General features: G+C 43.4%; 1 protein-coding gene across 1 annotated transcript in view; it reads right to left on the bottom strand.

The window, feature by feature from the left end:
- Positions 1-691: 691 nt before the first annotated feature.
- TRABD2B (TraB domain containing 2B) overlaps positions 692-21,306 on the bottom strand; it is a 295,484-nt gene continuing 274,869 nt past the window's right edge. The window contains exon 7 of the mRNA XM_037404866.1: positions 692-5,443. Within this exon, the coding sequence (XP_037260763.1) occupies positions 5,221-5,443 (223 nt within the window). The 3' untranslated portion in view covers positions 692-5,220. The remainder of the gene's footprint in view (positions 5,444-21,306) is intronic.

Here is a 21,306-nt window from a genome sequence, read left to right as displayed (position 1 = left end):
GCTCCAGACACCAGGGCAGCAACTTGTCACCAGTAAAAAGGTGCATAGATTCTTCACATCTCCGCAGGAATGGACCTGACAAAACCACATCATTCTACGAGAAACCTTCCCCAGAGTGTGATTTCCTCCATCCCATGTTGGTCTTGGGCAAAAGAGAAGCAGGGTGCATAAGCTCTACAAATGGAATGTTCCCTTTTTTGCAGTGATTCCCCAGCTTTAAGTGCAAAGGAAAGGACCTAGACAGACAAGATTCTTGTGCTATGGATTTATAATAACACTTTATTAATATATTATGCTACAAAAATATTTTGACAAAATAATATTAGAAAGTATCTTTTTATTACACTCTTCAAATCAGTTCATGAAAGCAGGAGGCGGAACAGGAAAAAATATTTGAAATACATTTGAATTGAAAACTGACAAACGTGCAATTGAAAATTCCGTGTGAGCATGAACCTGCAGGACCATGCCTGTGGAAGACAAGTATTGACTACTTATTGGAAAAACCTCTCTGCCTTTAGCGAGATTAAGGTGCCTCCTGAAAAGCCAGTCACAGGAAAGGTCGCATCTGGGCTGGGACAAAACACACGCACACGTGCACATATACATGCACGCCTGTGCACGTGCACACACCCCCACCCCACCCCCACCCCAATCTCAAAATTAGGTAATTATCTTTCTGCTTCAGTTACGCTGAAACATGCTCAAATTGAATCTGAACTTGAGCACACTCTATGGAACATTGATCGCTTCAGAGATATGACAAGCCCATATACTTTTTTTGGATATAATATAGAAATACGGTACTAAGCAAAGTTAGGAATGATAACATTTACACTGAGATAAAAACTTTGGCGCTTTGGTTTCTCTAACATATATGCGTGGTGAGAAATTCCTCCCTGTGGTATATGGCAATGACTGGGTCATATCGTTCAACTCATCAATGCACTAAATATAGATTAAGTTCTCCTGGTTTGCATTTCTCTCACTCTCCACAATTGTATATTGAAGAACTTAGATAAATATACAACTCTGTACCTTGGGTGTTCCTAAATTACAGTGGAGCTTGGAGGAATGGGAAGGGAAGTTCACCAAAGCAGATTCTGACACCTGTATAAAGCATAGTTATCATAAATCATGTTCATCATTTGTTGCCAGATGAGGTATTGCATTATTCAACAGCTCAAGGAATTGCAGAGAAACTACATCAGTCATGAAATATAGAATACCTTCTGTCCCAACTTACTAACTGGTTCTCCAAGTGGCAGTGCATATTAACATAGCATCATCCATAGTTAAACAAGCAAAAAAGCATTAAAAAAATGAAAGAGTGGAAGTTAGATCTGCTGCTGGTGGGCTGGGATATGTGCTCCACCAGGGCAAGAGCTTGGCAGATAATTAGCATTCATTTATAATGTTACAGTTACATATAATGTGAGTTGTATTGGTGTTGGTTGTAGCCCAGCTGAAAAGACGAATCGTACGAACATTTTGCTTTAGACTCATCCAAAATCACGCCCTTGACTGCTAGACATTGAGTGGCTCTCTTGGCGGTGTTTCTCAGAGGTAAACAGTATCACTGCTGTTTGCTATCATATATAGTAGGCATGGGTATTTTTGTTCAAACTCCTGCTCCTGGAATCTCGTGATTAAGTGGGAATTTGAGCTTTCCTTTGGAGGAAAGGAAACAGTTCGTTCCTAGTTTTTGCGAGGAACCCACAGAGCAAACGGAAGCCCCATGAAGCTGGTAGTCAGGTTACTTCAAGAGCGTGTCAGATCTGATGCACGCTTCTTAAACTCATGGTGGATGTAATCAGGATCCATTGCAATGGATGTGCATAGAGCTGTGCTAGCCAGTATTAGCGTATTTCAATTAATACTGGGCTGCTGTAGTTGATTAATAAATTATCCATTCTATTAATCACAGTGAGGGTCTCCTTCTTCCAGTATTGCTATGCTTAAGTGCCATGTGTTGGAAAAGGTTACCCTAAGTCATACTTTAGGGTAAGACAACAGAAAAAAAATAAATGGTTGGTTGGAAAACTGTGCTGAACCCATTTGTGTGGGGTTCCTGAGCTAGGATCTATAGTAAGTTACCTAATCTTATATTTATTGTAAAACTCATGTCTTCTCCCTTAACCAGAGAAAGCTTAGATGACCGAGTAAACTAGATGCTTTTAGGTGGCAGCAGTCAGGTGTGTGGCCCCAAAGCCAGGAGACACCTTGCTTTGACACCTGTGCTGCAGTGTGACAAACACGGGGCACCACCACAAGGCAAAGTTGGTGAGCTCCAGGAACATTCATTCATTTCACAGAATTATGGACAAAATGCCAGGAAATGCAAACAAGTTAGAATATACTTTGATATCCAAACTACTTACATACTGTGATATCCAAACATACCATGATACCTGAGCTAATGAATACTGAATATTACTGTCTAGTGGAGGAGTTACTCAGCAAAAAGCCTCATCGGTGACGAACGGAATGACTATTCTGTGCAGTATGATGATAGCTGTGTGCTCCTAGTATTAAAAAAAGCCCCAGAGGCTTACGGAGAAAGCCACAGATTGGGAAAATATAGAACCGTAATTTCTAGTCTTGGTCCTGTTGGTGGTTTTCCTTATGGTCTTGGACAAGCCGTTTCTGTTTTCTGCTCTTTTTTCTCTCCCTTATCTTTATGTGGTCTTGTCTATTTATACTGTAAGTTTTCCAACACCTGGATTTACTTCTGGGATGGCACCACAGAATCCTTTCTGGATTTGATCAGATTACAACAAATAAAGCTCAATGGCTTTTGGTTCGTTGGCTGTTCACTTTTACTATGTAACTTATCATCACCCTTAAGATTTGCCTGCCTTACTTCCAGTTCCATTTTTGTGAATAAGACATTATAATTCAGTTCTGATCTCTGTCTTGCATGCACCAGGAGAACCAATCATCTTTTTAAATGCGTTACGGTTTAATTTGAAGGTCTGTTAAGCCATTATATTCAAATGAAGGCATTTCTAGAATAATAGCTCAAATAAAACCAAAATGAAACTTCTCAAAATATGTTTCCAATATTCAGCCCTGTGCAATAAATACTATGCAAGGTGAATGGCTTCCATCCAAAACCAACATCTCTAATCTTCCGCTAGCCAAAATACACAATATAAAAGTATGCACAGGGTGTGCTTGAAGCCCACATTTGGGACAAAGCTTAAAGTTCTCCATTCAGCCTTATCAACTGTTGTGCTTGAAAAAAATAGGGGTAGGGTATAGCACTGTGTGCTGTACCCACTTAAAATGACTGCCAGCCTACAGAACCTTCTGTCAAAAACAGAGCAAAGGCTGGAGGTCATGGTGTGCAGTAAGTAAAAAAGAAGTTACCCGACTTCTCCCTGGCCCTTGCAAAGCAACGGGTTGGGATGCATGATGGAAAAGTTCAGTATTTCACCACGGTTTCAAATAAAACCATGCACCTTCTGCAGTCTAATTATTTTCTAACCTACTTTCCTAAATTAACTGGTATGATGACAACCAAACGGTGAATCCTGAAGTCCCTCTCACTGCTGAGACTTGAAGATTACATGGAATCATCTGCAGTCCTGGAGACCAGGCTGTAGGGCTGGTGGGAAACCAGCGTGACTGTTTTCAGTCAGGCTTTTATCAGTATTATTACTATAATCATCATCACTATCTTCTGGTATTTTTTCCAAGGTGAAAAAGCACTGCTTTTTTTTTTAAAGCAAAGTTTCCATTGTATTTTCATGTTTTTCAAGTCTTTTTAACTGTTTTCATCGCATATTTTTTTATTTTTGGTTTGTAGATGACTGAGAAAGAAAAATACTATTTCAATCAAAATTAATTTTCTGGTTGAAATGTTTGTATCTGAATGGATTTTTCATCATGTTTTGTTGGGGGGAGGGGCGGAAATCAACATGCCTTATTACACATCATAGTTTTTAAGATGGACATGTTTCTTTTTCCCATATATGTTGTTCACTGCATTCATGAAAAGTAACTGCTGGGATAGGGAGCAGATTTTTCAGTGAGCGGAAGGTGTCACAATTTTCCCATCTAATTCAACAGAGGTACCACTGTCTACAGGTGGAGGAATGTTCCGTTTGACATAGGGGTCTTGAACAGGTTTTGGACAAGTCATAACTCAGCACGGAGATATTGGCTCTGAGCGTCATAATAGCAAGATGAAGAGGAATTTGTAGAAGTTTATTGCCCTCTAGGTTGTCCATCTGCATTAATACAACTGGTACAAGTTCTATAGATTAACAGGATACGACACCTTTATACCCTATAGACAGACCAAGTTCCGTTCTTGTTTATGCTGGGAAAGGTTGTAAGCTTGTGTTTATATAAAATGAGGGAGACAAGAAAATAATTTCAGTGGGATTATCGCGGACTTTAAAAGCAACTTTTTATTAAGAAAGAGCTGTCTTAATTTCTGTTAGCAAATGAATTAATCCCAGGGCAAAGAGGGAAACCGGTAATTTCCAAAGAAGTTAAATAGTTTAGTTAAAGACAACAGGGGAACTTAGAGGGTTATCGTGACTAATGATGTACTAAGTCATATAAAAATAACTGGTGTTTTAGGTTGTAGCAGCGAATGAGTTAAGAATGCACCTATTTTTCTAATGGGCATAGGCCACAGAGAGCAGGATCTGCTTTAATCAGTGTAAGCTATGATAACGAGATAGAAAAAAGTAAAATATAGTTCAGCAGAAATGTACTTATTGGACAGTTGCTGTAAAAAGTAATGGTTAAAGAAACAAAGGTGGTGTTCATCTGGTGTCAGTTCAGACATTTGCAGAGTTGTCAGTTAGAAAACAAATATAGAAAATATTAATTTATCTGTTTCACCATCGCTACTGATTAATAAGGATGTTATTAACATATACAACAAGAAAAATAAGTTTACCAGTCGAATAAATACATTTTTTCTTTTTCTTTTTTTTTTCTTCTTTATATGAACATGTATATTTTACAAAACCCCATAGCACTATGGGAAATAAAGATCCTTCTACAAAAAGAAGATGTAAGTCAGTGTTACAATAAAGCTTTAGAGTTTCAAAATGTATCTGGGCAAAGAGACAAAATCAGCTAGAAGGCACTACTGAGTCAACTGAGAAGGTCCAGCTTGTAATGTTGTCTTAACCTCCACTTCGTTCATAAATTATCTCTCTTCTCTATTCCAAGGGATTGCACATAATACTAATGTGGTCAGGAAGGCTGCAGTAGATTCAGGAGAAAAGAAGCTATGGCCACGCAGAGAGGAGAAGTTATTGATGGCCATGAAAGGCTGGTTGTAGCTGAGCTTGTGGGCTGAGGTTGGGACGGGCGATCTGAACGCGGTCTCTGATCCAGCTGGTTTGAAATCCAAATGGGAGGTTTGACTGTGATGTAGCCATTGGTTATCCTGATATAGGAAGGCAACGTGGTGGTGCTAAAAGAAAACACAAGAGAAGGAAATTAAACAGGAGAACCCTTATCTCTACCCTGTGAGCTGTCATTCCATGTGTTGATACAACAACGATAACCATCACAATTATTATTATTGTTTGCATGCATTAGACATGCGGGGAGGGCCCCGGGGCTGGTAAGTGCGATGATCTGGAAACAGCTCTGATTCAGGATGTCCCTCAGCTTCTGGCTGCTGGTGGAATACAGCCAAAGGAGAGATCACTCGTGATGGATCTAACCTAGCGCACTCATTTTTTTAAGGATCCATTATTGGCCAGGATCAGGGACTGTGACAGATGTATCTTTGTGCTGACCCAGGATGACTTCATTCTTACATTCTTAGGTACCTTCTTGCCACCAAAGGTCTCAAAATTTGTCCATGTCTCAGAGACATGTCTTACTATGGACTGGATATTGAGTCTAGGAGGGGCCACAAAACACCTCCTTCCCCTGTTTCACAAGCCATAAAGGATTTCTCAGGATTCCCTTACACAACTGATAACCTTGAGCACAGAAGACTCAGCAGCTTCGTTTCTCTTCCTAGTTTTAAGCCATTTTGGATCAAAAGGCAATGTCAAAACCAGACTCTGTGTGAAGTTTCCCTGTCTGTGGATTTGCCTCAGTAGTAGTGTGATTGCTTATTGATTGTAGCCTGAGTTAGTACTTTGATTTGAATTTGCAGGTTGGAATTCATCACGATTCCCATGACACTGAAGGTCAAAAAGGTCCATTTACAATTGATTGGGTAGTCTGAAGTTGTAATCTCCATTTCATAAAATGCTTCCATTGCATCTGTTATCGGATGATCCACAATCCATCAGTTGTCACAGAGCAGCACAACCGAGCATGCAAACTGTGCGAAAGAGACAATTACTCCTGGAAACAAGATGTGACGCTAACACCTGCAGATTCCCTGTGTTGGTTTCTAAATCTTCCATAAAGGGGATTTGGAGACACTGAAAATGACCATCAAATATTTTTTTATGGGGTAAGAAGCTATGCAGTCCTACAAATATTTAGCTACAGTATCTGAGAGCCTGACCTTGGAAGAAAAAGGCAGTGTCTCTTGCATAATATCAGATAAAAGGAACCACACCTTGCTCCAGTTTCACACGCAGAAATAGAATTTAGTAGTACCGAAGGCTTTTGTCTTTTTCTGTCTAAGATAGCTTTCAGCTTAGATGCTTCAAATGTGTTGAGTCAATCACAAACTGTGAGAACATCAGAATCCACCCAGAAGGCGGCACTGGTAAACACACATGTGGGTCAATATCAAATCCAATAGACAATCACTGCACATTACACTTCACCCTGGGCTTCGGGATAATTTATTTCATTTTTCCCCTCATCCTTTAGACTGTCACCACATCTTCTGGGTGGGATAGTTGTTCTGTAGCTAGAAGTGATCTTCACTAATGTGCAATGAATTAGAGCAAAAATAAAAGGCAGTCTTGAATTAAAGACGGGAGAATTGCTTCATAGGAGCAGATAATCCATCTAACCAGTATTGGGACTTTGACAGTGAAAAGCAGTGCTTGTTTCAGAGGAACAAACTGCTGGGAACCGAGAATCAAGCCTTGCTGATTCTAATTCATGAATCTTAATTCCCTAATTCATGGGAACCTAAATTCCCATGGTGAGTGGTTGGTTTATGTCTTGAACTGATGATACAAGACATCTAGCTTTAGGGCTTCTGCTATATTGCATCAAAACCTCTGCAGTCACTTAATACAAAGAGTTGATCTGGGATAAGCTAATGCTGCTGTTTCAAATTTGTCCAGCTTTTTTGAGTGGTTAATTTAGTGCTGGCAAGAATGATACCAGATTAGGCACCGTATATCCGAGCTCCTGTAATATACATAGTGTCAAGTATGAATGGCCTTCCCACAGCGAATACAAAGCACCGTTAAAGCACACTTCTGATGCGAGGTACTACATGCTCGGAGTAATTCAGCAGAAATGCAGTCAGGCTCCAACTTCTCATCCAGATCTCGTTTATCCTGTTGAGTGATGCTGTGGTGCACAGATTTGGCAACATTGACAACGGCATCACAATTCCGGGTTTTTTTCCCTGTACCAGTTTTCCATAAGGGAAGTATGCGTAGGTGCTTGTACTCATCTTTTGCTTATGGTTTGTCACTGTACAGAGCTACACAGTGTAGCCCTAAATTAAATTTTAAACTGCAAGCAGAGTCTGATTTTCAATTTCAATGTAAAAAAACATTGCCAGAATGCCATTCAGACTTGCTGTTTGGGTGTATCCTGCTCCTGATACACTCTATGGGCTTGACCCGCCAGTGAGATTCGTGTCCCTGGTGCAGGCTGTCTTTCTGCACCTCAGGGACGTACTGTATGAGATGTCCGATGGGGGACAGGCTGGCCACGGACCCTGTAAAAGAATCACGAGCTCATTCATCAACCAACTATATCTAAGGGATTCCTAAAGTAGCCTTATATGAACATTCTACACTTCTGTGTGATGTTTCCATTTTCTAGTCAACTGGCAGAAGTATTTTGTTGGGCTTTTGTTGTGGCATTTTTTTCCCTGCCTTGAAAACATTTTTGGTATTTTTTTGGGAAAAAAACCCCCTACAGTTTACTTAAAATCCCAGTTTCCTATCAAAAGTCTGGAGAATTTTTAACCACTTTTCTCCCCAGTCAGCAAGGTCATTTTCTCTTTTCAAGACATTAGATTTCTATAAAGGTTTCCTTGTTAAGACAAATACTGTCAGGTGGGGTGGTTGTTTGTTTTTAAAAAATACTTAAGTGCTTTACGAGAGAACAGTGTGTTTCCATTAACGTGTACAAAGCATGTTAACAGCAAATGAATCACAGTTTATCCATACAAAACATTTTTTTAAATGCAACTACTTCTAGCCAACTGCCAAGGTGGTTTAGAGATATTTAGAGAGAACGATCCCTTTTACCAAATGCTACAAAACTCTTTGCAAAAACTGTGGCCCAAGGTTGTAACTAGGCTGCTTCTATAGCAAATGGGGAGAGAAACCTCTCCAGGAGGTGGTCCACCCCATTCCAGTGCAGGTCTCTAGGGGGTACTTACTCTTGCTCTGGGTCTTTCTCTTCCTAGGGGTCACAGAGGGACCCTAGAGAGCCAGGTTAGATTATAACCTAACCTTAGAGGAGGCCCTGGTGTCGGGAGGTGATGTCTCCAAACTCCCTCTGAGCATGCCTGCACATGCACGTAGGACCTCACTGACCCCTGGACCTTCCCTAAGGGTGAAAACAGCAGCAGAGTCCCCTGAACTCAACTGGAAACCTTCCACTGTCCTCAAGGAGGTTCTGATAATTCCTGAAATGAACACAGAGAATAATAAAAATGAATCACAGATCTGAGGGATGAAAATCTGAATTATTACCACGCCTCCTCTTGCCGGCCCAGGATATTCTGTATTTCAGTCTTTTGTGTCTGATAAAAATATCTTCCATAAAACATTCCACATGATCTGTAGTGAACAGGCAACCACTGGCTCCACTGTTCATACCTCTTTTTTGCTTCTGTGTATGGGATTGTTTTAAAAATTTGGAAGACTCCAGGTATCCTTTAGCCAAATGACCTGCGGTATCATATTCATGAGCTTGTACTTTTGATCAGATAATAGGGCAGTTTTTCACATCAGTGCATTAGTCATACATTGTCTTACCATCATTAGAATGTGTAAAACTTTCCTCCAGAATGGGGCCTCAGGCACTGACTCTGCAAACAGGCCCCACTGAATCCAATTATATGATTCAAGCCCTCTGTGCTGGGGGCATGTTGGAGCACCTTGATGATTTGGGAACATTTTAAAACTGAAAACTAAACACAAATGCAATCCTTTGCAGGAGTTTCTGTTCTGCTTTAGCTTGGGAGGATTTTGCAAGGAGCTCACAAACTTATTTTTTTAGCATGACTTTGTTTACCCATATAAGCAGGGCTCACCTGACCACACGTGACACCACAGCAGAACGACCGAAGGTAGGACCAGGAGGGACTTTCTGGTTCATTTGTCCCAAAGACAGGAACAGATCTAAACCCCTCCAGACATTTATATCTAATCCAGACTCAAAAGAACCTGCGATGATGGTAATTCCAGAGTCTCTGCAGACATCTATTCCAGCATTTCACCATTCCTGACATCCAGAATTACTGCCTAATGTTTCACCAAATCTCCCTTGCTACAGCTCAAGTTCGTGACTTTTCCTGTCCCCGCGGACAGGTTTATTCCCTTCATCTTCTCAGCAGCCTTTCATGTGTTTTGAAGACTTAAGCATGTTTCACCCCAGCCTTCTCTCATTTAAACAAATGATTCCCCCCACCTTTCCAAGTCCTTAGGTGCCTTCCCTCTGTCCTTTCTTCTACTCTCCCCTGGCTCTGCCTAGCTGATTTTCTCTGGAGTGAGACGCCCCAAACTGGAAGCAGTAGGTCTAGCTGAGCTATTGCCAGCCCTATGCCTTGTGCAGTAGGTACCGCTGCTGCTTTATTTGCAAAGCAGAAGAAAGTGCATGAAAAATACGCAATCTCCAGGAAGATGGTCTTTACACTACTTTTTGGCCCCAAAGTCCAAACTGCCTTTATGGGCCCAGTAACTGTTCTGAAGCTTGTGGAAAACTGACGGTGCTCTGGGGGGGTGAGGACCCACCGAAGTATGGTGCTATTTCTGTGTGTTTCCAATCTGCTGCCATGCCTCAGTCCCAACACGGTTTCTGCTCAGGGCGGAGGAAGTGACCCTTTTAAGCACAACTTACACAGTGTTTGGGGATTTTTCTCGATCAAAGGAGCTACATAAACACATGACAACTATTTTTAATAAATGTAAACAAATGTGGACTCAGGCAGCCTTTCCTACAATAGCATCTGATGAAAGAAGCCTATCAGGACAATGTGCCAGCACAGATTGAATCCTGAAAAAACGCATGTTTCAATTGAAAACCTAAAGAGCTAGTAAACTGAAAAAATTTTTTGAGTAAATACAATAATGGCTGTTTTGCATTTGTGATTTGATGTTAACCTTATGATGGCTAGGTTTTTTTTAAGTGATATTAAGCATATGCTTCCTGTTTCTTTTCAAACAAATTTTGCCCTATTTTTTTTTCCTTTTCATTTAATGAACAGATGTGAAAGGAGTTGATCACATTATTTTCCTGGTGATCGGAATAATGTTCTGCTAGTGAAGACAATTATTCTTGGAACTAACCAGACCTATTTATGTCATCAAAATTTATTAATCAAGATTTGAAAAATACATCTGCCTAAAGCGCTGGGACCAACCTGTTGCAGTATGTAAACAAGCTGGCTGGCAAGAAATCTGACCACATGTCTGAAAGAAAGGACTCGGTGCTCAGCCAAGAAGGAAAAAAAAAAAAAAAAGAAAAAAAAAAGAGCATGCCGGCGGAAAAAAAATCGCATTAGAAGTAAGTCACAAGGATTTAACTGTGAAAACCACTACAGTAACCTCCTAAAGGGAATGCAAAGTCCCCATCTCCTGATGTTTTCATACTATTATTTGCTGTGTTTCTGGAAGGTATTCTTTAGATCAGCATAGGCTCCATTACACTCAGGCTTCATCTGTTTCTTCATCATTGTCTTTTTTACAGACACTTGCAGCCTGAGGGATAAATCCTGCAGAATGCTGAGTCTGCTAGTCCCAGCCTAGCAGGATGCTAAGCACTGGAAGCACAGGAGTGCTTCCAGCAAGGCTAGTATTCACATACCTACAACTCCACACGCCCTAAAGTCCTTTGTGGGATCAAGGCCAAGAGGCTCATGCTTTCACAAGGTTCAGTTCATTAAAAAAAAAGTAAATAATCCAACCTGGATCTGATTAAGGAATCCGGTTTTGGTCTACAGGAGGCCACTGCTTATTTGCAGTAGTGCAGTAAAGTGCCTTTGTGTGTCTACATGAGTAAGCAGTATCACACGCTGGTTTGTGGCCAACAGAGAAGTCAGGGGATGAGCCAAAGAAGAGCCTTACCTCTACTATTTTCCCTTTACCCCAGGGTTACTGGGAGCCCAGATCTTTGGCCATTTTCTACACTGCAAGCATCCACCCTCTGCGAGCAGCACAGCGGCAGAGTCGCTGGGAGGCAGCTGCAGCCACGCTATCAACAGAGGGGTCAGGCAACAGCACCAGGAGCATCTCAACAACCCGCTGCTGCCGACCTGAGCTTTCCTTCTGACGAGACTCAAATGGGAACCAGCCTTCCACCTGAGACAAATGTCAAGCTCTGATCCAGCCTTATTCCAATTCTCTCCTCTCGAGACAGGCACCTGCGAGCCTCCGACCCCCGTGCAGAGGCAAAGGGCAGCGCACGGCTGCTGATAGAGATGGATTCCCCCAGCCCTCCTCTTTGTTAGGACCATGTCTGCCATGGCTTATCCCTAGGAGAAAAAAAGAGAGTACTGACAGGAAAGGGAAGCACAAATTTCACCAGGCATTGCTCTGAAAGGACAGAAAGCCACGAACAAGCACGCCAGAACCCCGAGCCAGACTGTCACTGTCGCAGGAACAGCAGCGGTGGGGAGCAGGACACTGCACACAAGGATGGGATGATGCTTGAGGGGCAAAGGGAAGTAACGTCAGCACCTTCACCTCCTGAACATGCAGGACTGAGACTGTCAGCAGCACCTGCAGAAGGTGCCATCACAGAGAATCACGGGCAGTCCTTCCGGATGCCTTGGCCTTTAATAGGATTTAAAGGGTGGGATTAATTATAGCTATGGCAGATGCAGGCTTGTAGTCAGAGCTCTTCAGCTGTGTTCCCACTACAGTTCGTGGGGAACAAGATGTCTCCAGATGACAATCCTTTCCCCCCAAAGGCATGTCTCTAAGGTAGGCGAGAGGAGCTGTTTCTGAAGATCTCTATCTCAGGAATTCAGGTCTCCTGAACCCCAGCCAAGCTCTTGCTCCAGTAAGTGCTTTGACTGGTAAGGATGGGTTCCTACAAAGGGATGGGGCCACAGTGTGGGGAAGAGGAAAACTGCTGATCCTGCCGCGCAAAAAGCAGTAGCTGGCGGGGTTGTAGCTCCCCGCTGCAGCCCCATAGCGGGTCCCCAACAACAGGCATGGCAGGGCTGCAGCATGCTGTCCTTCCTTGGGGTCTTGTCTCTGAGGTTTGACACGATGGACGAGTTGGTGGCTTGCTTGGATCAGGGGTTCCAGGGAGGCCATGATGGTGTAAACAGGAGGAGGCTTAATGCTGAAATGCAGCTCAAATGCTTCTAGTGCATTTTTGCCCCCCTGTCTGAATGGGCCATGGGCTGGAAGCCAGGAGATTTGGTTTTCAGCTCTATGACACCCACCAAGGAACCATCAAAACCTCATTAAATCACTTCTATTACTCCCCTGACTCTGATCTGAGTCAAGACCTTGAAGCGTTAGTGTGACACCACCAGCATTAACCCAACGTGAAGCATTTTGCAGGCTCTCCCTCTGATTTGCAGGTCCCACTTGCCCAGGCCACCTGCAAAATACCTCTGTGATGACAAATTCAGCCCTGGAGTGACACTGACCTGCAGCGAGACTGAGCACTACAGGGGCATCCTAAAACCACAGGTGGGTCACGTTGTGAAGGCAAAGTTGCTGTGGGGCCAGAGGAGGGAATGGGGACGGGACGGGAAGGGATGGGAGCAATGGGTAGTGCTGCACCAGAGACAGGGGAAAGAGGAGTCTGCTGTCACAGCAGTGCAGCCTGAGGGTCCCTCAGGCATGGGGACACAGTGATGCAAAGGTGGACAATGAGGATGCATCTAGCAGGTAGGGAAGGAGCAGGTGAGAAACAAACTCAGCACAGCCTGAGTGCTCTTTTCTGAGGTGAACTTCCAGGATATGGGAAAGTTTCCTGCACCTTGCAGTCAGGTTGAGCTTTCCCCCATCCCCAGAGGAGACTGGGTATGATGGCCCTTTCCAGCCTCCTGCCCTGAAGTCCTTCAGGAAAACCCTGCAAATACAAATCCTGCACCCACACATGTGGCAGTGACAGAATCAGGCCCGCCACTCCTTTTCAGACAACTGCAGAATGGTGTAAAAACACAGAATGCTGTAAAAACCAATAACCTTTGAAGCACACCCTCTGAGTAATTACCCCATTCCCATCTAATGACTTAAAGATGTTATATTCCTCTCTGATTTGGCAACAACAAAGATTTCGACCTTATTAAAACCAGCCCATCAGGAAACTACATGTCATCCTTTAAAAAAAGAAAAAAAAAAGGGAAAAAAAGAGGGGGGGGAAAAAACAGAAAGAAATTAAATTCTTTAAAATCCCTGTGAACAATAATTCAAGATATTGTAGCTGAAGACCCATAATTTGTTGTAGAGTGTCTGGGTGGTCCTGAGGCAGGAGATGACAACATTAGCTCTTTCCTTTGCCCTTCTAAGAAATGCTTTGATGATTCTCTAATATCCTAAGAATATCCCCCTGTGATTCTGCACTGGGACGAGGCAATCACAGAGCTGGGATAATGGATCCCAGTTTTACCCAGGACCTGGCCCTTGCTAAGAGGGGACAGCTCAGAGCCCTTTGTTTCACCAGTTCTGCACTGACATCCGAGCCAGGATGCATTCACGATAGTCTAAGTAGTGATGTGGGCTCAAAAACATCCACAAACTCATCCCCACCCACTGCACACATCTGGCTGTGTACCTGATCTGTATGCGCAATTAAGGCACTCATCTTCATGGCTCAAATAACCAAGTACTTGTTTCACTGGTCCTTGGACAGATAGTGATTGCAGTTCTTACAGCCAAAGTAAACAAGAACATTAAGGATGCACACACAGATGGCCTTAGTATTGTAAAAATCTTGCCAGTGCTGCAATCTATGAAGATTTTTGGGCAACCTGCTGATACACAACACGCAAAGAGTTAATTTGATGGCTGCAATCAGGTGGTTTTGAACCAAATCCCGAGCATGAGCGGAATATCTACCTTTTGTCTGCATTTTGCAGACTGCCTGTGCTCACCAGTACAGCCCCATGTGCAAAACAATTTGCATTTTTGGGGTGGTCAAAATCATAATCCATATTTTATGTCTTGGGCTCAACCTTTCAATTAATTAGAACCAGAGTGACTTGGTCTGCCCTCCCCTATGTGCACTCAAGTGTTTGTTTGGCATTGTGTGGGCCCTATGGCTCAAAAATTTTTTGCAGATGCACAGAATTAACCAAGCATGTTTAGATGTGCTTGGGGAACACATACATTCATAGGGATGTATATATTTGACCCTGTCACTTTCTTGTTAACACTGTAAAAGATATCGACTTTCCCCTCCAGACTTTAAAATGATTTAGAATAGGCATATATAGAATAGGGATATACCTAAAACATCCTGTAAAATTAAGTATTTTCTCCAAGACTGTTCTCTAAGTCACACAATTACTTCAGCTAAGAAGATGCCTGTGCAACGTATTAAGGAACAGAATGAACAACCAAAATATAAACTGGCTTAAATGGATGTCCAATATACTGCATTTTTCCATTTGATTTTAATTTTCTTTTTCCTTCTCCCTGTTCTTTTTCCATCTCCGCATAACAGTTTTTCTCTCCGTTTAGTCTGTATCGCATTTTTCTCTCTAATTCACTGGGCTCTCTTTCCTGCTCACTGCTTGTATTTTTCCAGAGTCTCTCTTAGTAAGAATAATTAAGGTTGGGTCAGATCTTTGAACCTGTTATTTGGAGCAGTATTGAATTCAAGCTTGTTCCACTGCACAAGAGCACTGGCTTCTTTTTCTTTCCAACAGACTCACTCTCAAAATAAAAAAAGGTTTGTTAGGCATATCTATCAGCAGAAATTCCAAGGACATGAAATTGCTGCATTGCCCACAAGGTTTGGGTTCATCCTGCTGCTTGCAAAGCAACCACGGTGACACCAGCCACAGCACAAACTCTCTCCCCAAGCGCTTGCGAACCCTCTGAAAGCCCAGAGGTGCCATCCCAAGCAGCTGCTTGCTGGCCACGCTGCAGCCGCTTTCCCTGCCGGCTGTCAGAACCTGGACCCTGAACGTCTCTGCAGACCCGAGCTCTTGTGAGCACTGTCCATGCCACGCAGCACGGCACTGCTGCGCCAGGCACCCTGACACCCAGCAGCTGGGGACACAGGCTGGGCTCCCTCGCCCGCCAGCGCTGGGGGCTCAAGCCCCCGGTATAACGCTTGCTTTGTTCAGGGAAGTTATTCAGGAATTGTAAAGAGGAGATCTGAGTGAAATCGGAATTTGGCCTGGCATTTTCCTAATTGCAGGAACCCGGCCTTTATAACATTAAAACCATATGAATTTAAATAACTCCTACTTCTCCTTCCTCCGGTGAGTAACTGGACTTGGGCCACAGCTGCCCTTCGGGGTCCTGCTGGGTTCCCAGCCCACGCTGCCGGCACTGTCAGGGAATCAGATTTCCTCCCATTTCACTCTACGAGGACTCTGTCCTAGATAAACCTGCTACCACAGTATAACTGTGGTTAAACCCTTCGTATAAACTAACCGCCCACCACAAAGGTGATGTTGTCCTCCTCCTCGTCATACTTCACTTCGTTTCACAGGGCATGAGACTCACTAATCAGAAGGGGAACAGCAGAACCAAAAATAATTCCCATATTCCTTACCCTTTTCCTCTGGGCTAGCATTGTCAGTGTTGTTTGTTTGCATTTCCACTGAATTTTAAAAACATCTCTTTTTTTTTTTACAGTAACTCACTGGAAGTTTTTTATATTTTACAGATTTTACGTATCTCTGCTAAGCCTGGAGCTTTACCTTGAGGAACAGCAGATCTGCAATCTTTGGGGGCTTAAATACTGCTAGATACAAAGATCACTCAAATATGTATCTAAGTCCAGCTTAGGGTGGCAGTGCTTGGGAAGGTTTGCTCTGGCTTTTAGATGGTAAGTGATCTCTTCACCACATCTGTGTGCCCCTGGGGCAGGGAAGCAGACAGCCATTAACGCGGCAAGCAGCGCCCTTTCCGAGGTCCCACTTCGACCCAAACCCAGCTTTTGAGACAGCGACTAACTTTTCTCCCTGACGAGCACCCGTGCAAGGAGCAGCCATGGCATCGATGGGTCTCTGCTGCTTCCATAGCCTGAGCGGCAGGGAAACACCTTGCTCCTGACCCCAACGGCCCCAAACCTCACGTGCACGGGGTCCAGCCTCCCTGCAGGGTCAGTGCTGGCCGCACCAGTCTGGGGAGCAATTCAGTTTGCTCTGAAGATGGAAGCAGCCACGTTTTGTCAGCCAAGTCATGCTCAAAGTTTGGAGTCTGAATGTGGTGCTGGCCGCCACCCCGCTCGATCAGGAAAACACAACGCTCCGTACCAAGGATTGCAATTAAGCAGTGCAGGTCCTTTACTACCCACTTCTGTGTTTCAGGAATCCTGCTCACCCCGGGCACGAGCCCACTTGGCACTTCGTACAGTGTCTGCAGCTGCAGTCAGCCTTGCAAGTATAACACAAACCGCGTTCTTCACCCACCCCGAACAGCAAGGGTAAAAACACTGCTGTGTCCGGAATTCTCTCTGCCTGCTACACCAGACAACTTCATTTTCAGCTGAGTGAACAGAGTTCGGTAGAGCTGTCTTAAACCGCATCTCAGATTTAGAGGAACTCCCTTTACCTGAGGGTACTCAGTGCATTCTCCCTCCTTATCTGTTTGATAGGAGCCAGAAATAACGGTTTTATTTTTTTGTATGTGCAACAGAGAATATGCCACGAGGAGTCACAGTTAAAGACTCCAAGGAGCCAATCCTCAGAACATCTGGCTAGTGAAAGCTCTGGATATGGAAAATATAAATGTCAAGGCTCATATTTATAAATTGGAAGGGCCATGACGACATCTGCTAACAAGCTTTTGTCCAGAGCCCATTTGCTGTACATGGTTATTCACAGGCAACAATAAACATGTGCGCGGATCACATGCGCGGTCTGCCCTTCCTTTCAGTCGCCGAAGGAACACACGCTCCAAAAACACACAAATGCTCTGTTCTCACAACACAGAAATACAAGTGTTTGCAAACCTCACAGCAAACTTTTCTTGCATACCAGGCCACAGTGGGATACACTGCTGGAACAGACTAAAAATAGCTGGAGAAAAAGCCTTGCATTAACACAGAAGACAGTCAAACTCACTCAGCGTTAACGCTTTTGGTGGAAAAAGCACCCTCCTTTTTTTGCCTTGCTCCACAGGAGACACTTTGTACTATAGGTCCCATCCTGAAACCTTATTTTTATGACTGAGCAGTTGTGGCTGGGAATCTCAAGACTTTAAATAGAGTCTAACCTAGTCAACCGTGGTAGCTTCATAACATTAAAACAAGCAGTAGGTAAAATAAACTTGCTTCTGCATTTATACCCACGGGCACCTTTTCACTAGTTTAACGCCAACCGTAAGCACATTTCCAATGTCTGTTAAATAAAAAAAAAAGATCTAATGCATAAGCATAAAGGTTTTGCTAACGACTTATTATTGTAGGTGTCCCGACCACAGTTTGCCCCCCACACTCCTGGCACTGGTCACTATCACAGAGACTGCCCATGAGGCTGCCGATTCGCCAAGAGAAGAAAAAGCATCAGCAAAAAGAGCCTGGACCACTTTATGATGTCCATGGATTTAGCAAAGAATAAATGGAGCCAGTGCTGACTGTCTTGCCTGATCAGCAGTGTTCTTTGGCCACACAGACATCTGTGTGAAAATGGTAGGAAAAAGCAAAAGATGATGAAATAACATGGAGGTCTACCTCCTGGTTAACAAAGTGAAGAAGGACACCTCGCGAGCTAGGTGAGCTCAGGGAGCTGGAGGTGAGTGCAGAGGTCTGGGGATGGAGATGCTGGAGGGGTCCCCTTCCACTCCTTGCTCCAGGGCCCATGCCAAGTGCATGCAGCCAGAGTTAAAAAGGGCAGGTAGAAAGAGTATTGGAGAAAGAAAATTTGAAGCAGAAAATGGAGAACCATGGAACTGAAAAGTTAACAGGTTGTCCAGATTCAAGAGTCCTGGCACTGGGTGAGGAAATGAGACTGCGCTGGCTGAGAAACAGCGGAACAAGTGGGGATGTGCATCACGGAGGAAAAGATTGTCACGACTCAGCAGCTGCTCCTTCTTGAAACTGAATCCTAAGCAAACATTTTGTTTGTGCTGCATCAGACAGATCTTAGGCAGATTAACAAAGCTAGCAATGATAGATAGCAAGTCAGAAATACACCAAACTGGGGTAGATATCAACGCATAATATAGGCTATCTTTACTCAACACATCCCAAATAAAGAGCAGGAAACAAGAAAGGAAGAGAAAGCTCTTAACAGGTTCCATAAAACATCTCTTATTGTATTTTCCATCTTTATCAGCATTGAGGAGGAAGGAGCAGAAAGGGCTCTTGGATATCCAGTGCTGAAAAATACCTCACTGTTCAAAAATCCTAGCTTTAGCGTGCTCCAATTTTGTTACTTGCTCGCCTTCAAAATATGGATTTAATATTTATGATGGATTTAAATTTCACAAAAATAAAATACCTACTGCATTACCAATAAGGAATATAGTTTCGTGAAATAAAATTGAAATCCATATACAAATTACGTCTCTATTTCCAAGGGACTTCTGTATCTCTAATGATTTTGTTTTCAGGTATTTATAGTTTTCATTAAAATAGGGTTTGCATACTGCTTCATATTAATTGTTCATACTGATAGTGAGACGATTAAGCAATAGTGACAGTAAAAACGCAAGGGTTTTGCTTATTTTTTTTAAGCTTATCTGTGTTTGTTTCATCACACAACGGCAGCACATTATAGAGAACAACAACAGAACAAAGTAAAGCATACAGATCTTTTTGCGTGTCCAGCAGGTGAAAGTGTGGCTGCACATATTTTCAGCCCCATCTGGAGGATAACAAATTAACTCTTTGACTCCACGAGGGGAAAGAAGCTATCACTCACAGCCAGCTGACAGGGAGGGTCTATTAATATGGAGATGCAAGAATTTTGGACACGAATGTCAGGACTTCCCATCCGTCACTGCGATGCACGGGAGAGTTGTGTGCTGAGCCCAGGTTTCACGCTTTAATTAATGCATTCTGTGCACTCTGACCAACCTGATAATCCAAGAAGCCTCAATAAAAACCATCCAGGGAGGGAGGGAGGATATGTCATCACTGTATCATATGTTACAGTCAGGAGATTTACCTCTCATTTCTACTGCACGGAGCGCTGTTATTTTACTTCCACTGGAGGGCTTGCGTACTTGGCGCTGTGTAAAGGGCACGATGAAAGAATTGCCAACATCAGTGCTTGTTTAAAGCATCAAGCCATCTGCTCATCTCAAAGGGGGATCAAATGGAAATGGTAAGAAACTAAGAAGGGGAAAATACAGCACTCCCCACGCTTTGCGCTCTCTGCTCAGGAGGAGCTGAGGATGCCTTCACAGAAGCAAGACTGCATGTTCAAGAGAGGCACACAACACTGGGAGAGAGAGGGACCAACTGACGTACTGCTTCACTGCCCAAAAGTCTTCTTCTGGCCACTGTACATCCACCAGAGTTCTTAAAAAACTGGGCAAACTAAGAGCAGATTTCAGGCCGGTTGAAGATACAAAGGTTCAGCTGCCACCAAGGGACCAAGAGGGAGCATTTGTCCAGGAGGTGTTTTGAGACCACTCAGCATGACAGAAGGGTCTTGTACCCAAGCTGTCGAACCACGAGATTCTTCTGAGGAGTACATACTTCTCTGCCATGCCTTGGAGACTGGGGGCAGTGACTGGTAGGGACTGTCCTCATGAAGGTTTCCTGAGAAGGAAACCCTGTCAGGAGAACAGCAAAGAAAACGGTAGACAAGTGCTGGAGGAAAGCCAAGGGGCCACACAACAGAGCTAAGCCCCAAACAACAACGAGGTGTGACCAGGGGAGGAAGGTGGGACTCCAAGACACCTATGCTCCCGCTGTTCCTGGCTGCTGGAGCAAGTTCACTATAACAAGCTGGAAAGGTCCCGAAGCTGCATCCTCATCCTTGGTTGAACACAGGGCAAATAAATGCAGTGGTGGCAACTGCTTACTTGGCTGCACAGAGACAGGCTGGAGGAGGGAGCGCTCCCCCCTCCATGAGCATCGGTTGGCATGCACTCTCCAAGCAGTACCCTTACCAGGGAGGCGGATACAGTAATTTAAACAAACAAGGCCCCAGTGATGGAAATTTCAAACTCAAAGCTACCATGTGGAGGGAAATCATCTGACCACAATTTACCTGTTAGACTTCAAAAGTGTCTAGGTCTCCTCTAAAGAAAAGCAGTCTTTTCTTTAATGAAGTTAAGTACTGTATTTCAGCACCGTGTGTTGTGAAAAGGAAGCAATTTGGATTCATTTACTGAAATTTACCTTTCAGATGCGGTTAAATGAAATTAAAAGTTTGTCTGAGTTGACAGAGTTCTGTTTTCCATCACTGTATTGTCTTGAAAGAAAGGATAACAGGCTAAGTGCTTAAATTCCATCCAAACTGATAAGGTTCACTCTATACAGGCACTCTTAGTGCAGTTTATTACACATTGTCTCCCTTCATCCATCACTGGCATAACTTTTTTCTTTTTTTTTTTTTTTCCCCCCTTCCCTAAAATAACTGTTGCTTCCCAAAGAAATTGGTATTTGTGATGTTTGTATGGGGTGAATAGTCAGCACTGGGCTACCAGAGAAATGCCATTTCCAATTACAGGGGGAATTAATTTCGTTTCCCACTAAAGGCAGGTTTTGCAGGGCTGAGCTTACATCTGGGACAATATTTCCTTTTTTTTCTCTTCAGATAACAATTCTTTTGCTTGAATTTCTTTCCCATGCAAGTGAAGCATCTGTGTGACCTCAGAGTCTTTCCAAACACCATCTTTACCC

This window comes from Falco rusticolus, chromosome 11, assembly GCF_015220075.1.
Source record: "Falco rusticolus isolate bFalRus1 chromosome 11, bFalRus1.pri, whole genome shotgun sequence".
In the NCBI taxonomy this organism is placed as follows: domain Eukaryota; kingdom Metazoa; phylum Chordata; class Aves; order Falconiformes; family Falconidae; genus Falco; species Falco rusticolus.
This window is presented reverse-complemented; position numbering and strand designations above follow the sequence as displayed.